This window comes from Aegilops tauschii, chromosome 1 (assembly GCF_002575655.3).
Source record: "Aegilops tauschii subsp. strangulata cultivar AL8/78 chromosome 1, Aet v6.0, whole genome shotgun sequence".
Taxonomy (NCBI): Eukaryota; Viridiplantae; Streptophyta; class Magnoliopsida; order Poales; family Poaceae; genus Aegilops; species Aegilops tauschii.
This window is the reverse complement of record NC_053035.3, coordinates 360505238-360512968: the sequence shown is the minus strand read 5'-3', so window position 1 is coordinate 360512968 and position 7731 is coordinate 360505238. Positions and strand designations below refer to the sequence as shown.

The following is a 7731-nucleotide window of genomic DNA, read 5'->3' as shown; positions in this document are numbered from 1 at the left end:
ACATTTTTTCAGTGGGACATACATTTGGTTTGGATGGTACGAAGAAATATTTTGAAATTAAACAAACTGTTTAATTACATTGCATAAACATTTTTTTGAAATGTCACTTGCATATTTTTGAAACGCGTGAACATTTTTTAAAGTCACAAACCTAATTCCCAATGCTATCAATAATGGTTAAATTACAATTTTGGTTGACAGTGGTGTTTGATGCGGTGAATGTTAAGCAGGAATTTCGTTGGACCGACCCATGAGCGATGCTTACGCGACATCAGGATATTATTGGGTCCAAAATTCATCGGCCTGGGCAGCGCACACATATACTACTAAATCCAAACCACATCATTGGTCATTTAGTTCTCAAAAAAAAAAAAACATCATTGGTCATTTCGGTCTAGTTGATCCAGCTTACATTCGGATTCGGTCCCCACCGAGCAAAATTTGATCCAGCTTACACACTCACATGCTCACAGTTTTTCTTACTCAATCACATGCTCAGCGTACAATTCCATGTTCTCACAGAGTGTTCTACCATACAGTATTATTTTAGAACTTGTCTAGCCAACAAACCATGTGGAAACAGGGGCAGTTCCAATAATTCGATGGATCCCGATACACCTCAGCGCATTTTTCAGATGGAAAACACCTCAGCAGATTGGTTTATCATACGGTTGGTTACCAGAAAGTCAAAGTACTTAACTATAAAATATCGTTGCAGGATGACAAAACAACTGATGAGATTCCTGACAAACAATGTGAGGGGCCTATATCATTTCAATGAATTTTGTTCCATCTTTGCAGCGGCGGGCAATTTAATTTATACAGTTTACACGAGTAATTCCTAGACAAAATCTCTATAGTTTAGACCATACATACACGCCATGAGAGAATGAACAACAAATTTCACGAAACGAATGGTAAAAATGGGTGGCAAGTTGCCTTAAAATTACTGGTTGAGGTTGTCGAGTGCCTCCAGCAGCACAGGTCTGAACCTCTTGCAGTCGAGCCTCACGTTCTGCTTGTCCATGAAGGTGCGCCGGATGAACTCGAACCCACGCTTGTGGAAGGAGATGGGGTCCTTGAAGATCTTGTGGTCCCTCGGGTAGTGGTCGGTGAGGCTGCTCTCGTCGACGGTGATGGCGTACTGCTTGTACCGGAGGCCCATCATCTCCGACGGGTTCCCGAAGTCGGTGCGGGAGATCCAGTCGAGGCCGCCGAAGGGCACGATCTGGATGAGCGTCGCGTTCTGCGGCAGGAAGACGCAGTTGGTGAGCCCGGCGCCGTGCACGCCCATCATCACGTCCACCGAGTTCACCAGCCTCGCGAAGCCGTTGATGTCGGAGCTCACGTTGGCCTCGTCGATCACCACCTCGAACCCGAGCTCCTCGGCCATGCCGATGATCTCCTCCAGGTTCAGGAACATCCTCGTCCGGTGCCGCTTGATGATGAGCAGCCTGGGCTTCACCCTGGGGCTCTCCCCGAGCGCCGCCGCGGCGGCCTTGGGCAGCGAGTAGGCGGCGCGCATGAACCGGTTGAAGTCGACCATGGTGACCCCGTTCGGCGACTTGGCGGCGTCGATGGTGAACTCCATGTAGGCGTGCGTGCCGACGATGGCGTGCTTGAAGCAGCGCACCTGGTCGTCCTTGCTGAAGTCGATCAAGGGGTACTTGGACAGCTTCTGGAGCAGGGTGTGGTACTTAACGGTCCACCAGAGCGCCATGTCCGTGATGAGGAACTGCACCTCGCCGTCGAACTGGGCGGCCGTGGTGAAGAGCGGCACGATCACGTCGGTGAAGTCGTGGAAGAGGTTGCCCGTGTAGCCGGTGAGCGAGAAGATGACGACGGGCACGTCGTGGTACCGGGTGCACTCGGCGGCCACCTTGCTGGACTTGACCGTCAGCTCCGTGATGTGGCTGAGGCAGAACTCGTCGCCCTTCCGCGGGTAGGGCTTGATCTTCCACACCTCGTCCCTCCGCGACCCCTCGGGCTCCATGAACAGCACCGAGGCCGCCTTCGGGTGCACCCTCACGTCGCCGCGCATCTCGCACACGTTCGCCCGGAAGTTGGAGAAGTCGCACAGCGGCTTGCTCCCCTGCTGCTCCTGGACGTTGGTGCTCAAGCTCGAGCCTGGGAAATTGTTTTGAAGATATACATTGTTATATCTCAGGAACATGGTGGTATGTTCCTTAAAAATTGGGCGTGATGCAAAACAGCTGGATCAGGGTGAGTGTACTACACTACACTGGGGTCAAAATTCTAGCAATAATGGGCCAACGATCATGTAGGAGTAGGAGCTCTGACACGTGATGCCAAGCAATCAATGCTCCAAGTGGGAGTATTGGTAAGATACAGTAACTTGAATTGGACGTCTGCATTGGCGGTCTTTTTTTCACCACTGGTACTACGTAACTCGGATTAAACTAAGGACTACACTACATTGTTCTAGCTTGTGCTCATACTAGTAGAGTAGACCATCAACACTTCGGTTCTACTCTTCATCCGCAAAAAAAAAAAAAAAAAAAAAAACCCTTCAGTTCTACTCTGACAGTACCATAAGTACTGGTACTTCTTTTCATAAATTACTAGTGGTAATAGTGGTTCGGTTCTGCCATTAGAAGCAGAGGAATCAAGTTCTTAATGGACGCTCTGACGGCGAAGATTGCAGATGGAAACGGGGAATAGATCGGGATTGACTGACTGAATAACCAAGTAGTAAATGGGTGTCAGCCAGCCAATGCACAAAAAATGGAAACTACAACGAATAAATGCAGGTGGTACTACACCTTCTTGCTTGGCATTCTCGGCGTCCTCGGCGTCATGAATGGTGTAATTGGAGACGGTCGGGAGCGTGACCTTGGCGTGCTTCTCCTCCTCCCGCTCCCCCTCGTCCTCCACGTCTTTCCTCTCCCCACCTACAAACACAACCAACCATCTCATCTCAGCCCCAGGTTCGAAGCACGAGCGCACGGAAGGAACATTCAACGCTTCAGCTCCGCGGCCCGGGTGTCAAATCACGGATTCGGAAAACGAAATGGATGGGACGAGACGCTTGCTGATTATGGGCCAAACTGCGACGGCTGACCTACCTAACGTCTCCTCGGTCGACTTACGGGCGTCGCCGTCCTTGTTGGCGGCCGGCTCCGCCATCCCGCTGGCCGGGTCCGGCTCGCTCAGCACCTGATGGTCCTCCTCCTCGCCGCCTCTCCTCTCTGTAAAGGAGCCGTGGCTTTAGTTTTAGTGTGATGCCAACACGAAAAGCCTTTCGGGTAAGATGGGTAGAGATTTACCTTTTGGCTTTACATAGGTTTCATCGTCGACCACTTTGGGGTCTCCACCTGGAGGAAGAAAGAGGAAACGGCCCGGTGAGTGAGCCCGGAGAAACGGCAAGGATTAACGGGGAGGTTAATTTTGGCTTTGATTGATTGATTACCGATGACGGCGTCGGTGGAGGTCTTCTGGGCGGGCGTGTTGACCTTCTGCTGGATCAGGATGGACGCCGGCGCCTGCTCCGCCGGCAGCCTGCCGTTCACTGCGCGAGAAGACGATGGATGGCCCAGTCGGTTAGTTACAGTTCGTTAGCGAGCGTCTTCTTCAAGAAGAAGAAGAAGAAGAAGACGAGGTAGTGACAGAATTGAGAGTCCCGAGAAACGAATAAGGATGGAATTGAAATTTGAAAGGAAACTCACGGCCGAAGAGGATGGCGTCGGGCTTGGAGACGAGGACGAAGGTGAGGGAGACGATGAAGAAGCCGACGACGACGGCCAGCAGCCGGAACCGGCGCGAATCCTGCCGGCCGCCGCGGAGCAGCTTCGAGTTGGGCCGCTCCCCCGCCTTCATCATCGCGCTTCTCCGCCTAACACGCGCACGGAGACCAAAGAGGCGTGCAAGGAACAAGAGAAGAGACAGTGGTGGTGGAAGATGAGCGGAGGCGGAGAAGGAGAAGAAGGAGGAGAGACGCAGTCGTCAGTCCTGGCTCGTTGCGTGTGTCCTTGTGCGTCTGACCGGGCTCCACGGCCCGAGGGAGGGAGGGAAGAAGGAAGGGGAAGGGAGGAGTGGGTGGGGAACTGGCGAAACTGCTGGCTGCTGTCCGACTTATCGACGCCATCCCATCCCATCCATCATCCATCATGCCAGCGAAACTGAAACGGTCGAGCTGACCCACCCCCCTTTCCCCGCTCACTTCCGTGCCTCGCCTTTCCGCCCGTCTCCCGGCGCCGGGGCAACAGGAGTCGTCCGTGCAGCGGGGAGCGAGCGACGGCAGGGCGGGGTGGCGGAGTGCGGCCGCTGTCCCGGCGGCGAGGATGACGGGGACGCGGGCCTTTTTTTCGTCTCGACGAGCGCTGCGTGTCAGAGCGAGGAGGACGTGTGGTACCAGAAGTTGCGCAGGGTAGCCCATCCGGGGCGAACACGCACGTGAAGGCGCGGCAACCGGTTTTGACCGCTTCCCTGTTTCGCGTGTCCGGGCTTGATCTTCTGCACCGCAACCCTCCAGCGGAGACCTGCTGCACTGCACATCATGTGACGGGCTTCCGGTGGGGTGGCTCGGCTGTGCCCGGCTTGGCATCTCCCTTCGGAAACCTTGGTTGCTGGCTTGCTGCTGTGCATTTTCATTCTAAACGAGACAAAAGATTTATCGTTTTCATCATAATTGACAAGGAGCAAGTTGACAGCTCAAGTACTGAACGAGAACCTAGATTACAAACCCCACAAGAGGCACCCCGCACGACACAACCAACACACAACCGGATCAACGGCGCCAAGCGAGGACATCCTAGGCATCCTCCATACTTCGACTTCGCCTTGGACAAACACAAACTTAACAACCACCAAGGGGTTGCACCGAGCAACAAAGTATCGCCAAACAGTCGACCGGAGTGCCAAGGACACGGCAATTCTGATTTTGCCAAAGTGCTTCACACGAGAAAGTTGCAAGCCTGGCGCCGACCTAGTCCGCGCAACCTCCGGATAGCGTCGTCCGTTGAAACCATCCTCATGGAGTCATCGTTGCTTGGGGCCCCACCGCACGCAACTCCGACTTCTCTGTCAAAGTGAGGAACAAGCATAGGGCAAACATTGGTGCACCAGAGAATCGACGTAGGTAGGACAAGCCACAACCCAGCTTCCCTCGCCACCGTTGTTGTTGTTGTTGCACAAGTTGCAGTGCCAACCACTCGCATCACTGGTTAGGCACCAGCCAATCGTGGATGTCGTCCATGTCCAGCCCAAGGAAAGCGTCAAGGGAAACAGGTCTTGAAGACATGCCTGGGGGGGGGGGGGGGGGTAGCAACGTGAAGACGACGTTGTCCCCCAACCTTGCAGCAGGGCCATAGGATTTCATCCGAAAATGAATCCCAATGGTGGAAAAAGGACACAGAGCTCCACGACAACCCTTCAGAAAGTAAGAGCGACACCCATGGGCGCTTGATACGTCTTTAACGTATCTATAATTTTTTATTTTCATGCTATTATATTATCTGTTTTGGATATTTTATATGCATTAATATGTTATTTTATATTATTTTTGGGACTAACCTATTAACCTAGAGCCCAGTGCCAGTTCCTGTTTTTTTCCTTGTTTTAGAGTTCCGCAGAAAAGGAATATCAAACGAAGTCCAAACGGAATGAAACTTTCGCGATGATTTTTCTTGGACCGGAAGACATCCAGAGGACTTGGAGTACACGTCAGGGAAGGTACGAGGCAGCCACAAGGACGGAGGGCGCGCCCCCCACCCTTGTGGGCCCCTCGTGACTCCATCGACATATTTCTTCCGCCTATATATTCTCAAATATTTCAAAACCTACGAGGAGAGCCACAAAAACACTTTTCCACCGCCGCAGCCTTCTGTACCCGTGAGATCCTATTTAGGGGCCTTTTCCAGCGTCTTGCCGGAGAGGGATTCGATCACGGAGGGCTTCTACATCAATACCATTGCCCTTTCGATGAAGCGTGAGTAGTTTACCACAGACCTACGGGTCCATAGCTAGTAGCTAGATGGCTTCTTCTCTCTCTTTGATTCTCAATACCATGTTCTCCTCGATGTTCTTGGAGATCTATTCGATGTAATACTTTTTGCGGTGTGTTTGCCGAGATCCGATGAATTGTGAATTTATGATCAGCTTATCTAAAATATTATTTGAATCTTCTCTGAATTCTTATATGCATGATTTGATATCTTTGCAAGTCTCTTCGAACTATCGATTTGGTTTGGCTAACTAGATTAGTTTTTCCTGCAATGCGAGAAGTGCTTAGCTTTGGATTCAATATTGCAGTGTCCTTTCCCAGTGACAGTAGGGGCAGCAAGGCACGTATTGTATTGTTGCCATCAAGGATAAAAAGATGGGGTTTACATCATATTGCTTGAGTTTATTCCTCTACATCATGTCATCTTACTTAATGCGTTACTCTGTTCTTCATGAACTTAATACTTTAGATGCAGGCAGGAGTCGGTTGATGTGTGGAGTAATAGTAATAGATGCAGTCAGGAGTCGGTCTACTTAATACAGACGTGATGTCTATATTTATAATCATTGTCTTAGATGTCGTCATAACTCTGCGCTTTTCTATCAATGAGAATCACTAGGAATCGGACTACTGATATCCTGGTTCCATCAGACTAGTAGTTAGCCGTATGATTGGTTTAATTTGGTACGTCTGATTCACCCACAACAACAAATCTGGGAGGTGTACTAATGCTTCCATAAATCACGCGCACTAGTTATGTGGGATTAACTGTTCCATATAACGCGGGCCTTCCTGTTTGCTAGCTTCCATATAACAACCTCGCCGGATTGGAAATGCTTCCCATAATTGATTGCATCCCAAAATCACGAACATCTTATTATACCCAACTCATATTTCTCTTATTTATGGGAAAATATATTGAACTAAAATTTTGCTACTAATGCGATTAGAGTTTGCTTCCAGCGCCCATGAAATTTTGTCTTCATGTAATATATCCCATGTGCGCGATAATATTTGCTTCCATCGGCAGAAACTTATGCTTCTGACTATACTAATTTGCTTCAAGAATAACTAAATTTACCTCGACATCACTTTATTTTATTCAAATCACAATAAAAATAATTTTCTCATTTTTTTAATTTGCTTCCACTACAACTAAAATGTGTTTTGATCTGATGTAAATTTGTTGTCGCACACTCTTTGTAATGCTACTACTCGGACAGAACTATCGTGCTTCATGTGTTCGTATACCTTGTTTCGGAAAGCATACATATTTGCTTCATTCAAGTCGCGGAAATTTATGTGTTTCATCCATTCATATAACTTGTCTTCCACCACCAATACATTTGCTTCCTTTATGTCAAAAAACATTACACCGCTTCATATGCTCAAGTCTATGCTTTCTATATCCTATGAGCCTATGACACTGCTTCACATGCTCAAAATTGTGCTTTCTATATCCCATGTCATTGCTTCCATCTACTAAGCGGTATGTTTCCCTACATGCTTTACATAAAACAATGGTTCACCAGCACTCATTTTCTTTGTTTCAGCGTCATGGAGAGGAAGATGGGTCAAGCTCACCAAGTTGTTTTTGTTTCCATGGACCAGAGATTTTTCTTCTACAACAACAGAAATATATTAGCAGAATAACAATTTTGAAGCAACAAGAATGGAGAGTGGAAGCATACAATTACATACACTGGCAAATGACATGTTAACCAAGTCCTCCTAATTTTGTCAAGCATAAAAGCATAGATTACAAGTGG

The 7731-nt window shown here is 49.2% G+C and overlaps 1 protein-coding gene across 1 annotated transcript; it reads right to left on the bottom strand.

Moving 5' to 3' along the window:
• Window positions 1-740: 740 nt before the first annotated feature.
• On the bottom strand, window positions 741-4409 carry LOC109767290 (alpha-1,3-arabinosyltransferase XAT3). Its single transcript, XM_020326055.4, has 6 exons — window positions 3687-4409; window positions 3431-3529; window positions 3288-3335; window positions 3087-3209; window positions 2784-2912; window positions 741-2127 (listed from the first exon to the last, which is right to left on the bottom strand). The coding sequence occupies exons 1-6, from the start codon at window positions 3838-3840 to the stop codon at window positions 947-949; spliced, it is 1734 nt and encodes a 577-aa protein (XP_020181644.1). The 5' UTR covers window positions 3841-4409; the 3' UTR covers window positions 741-946.
• Window positions 4410-7731: the final 3322 nt, after the last annotated feature.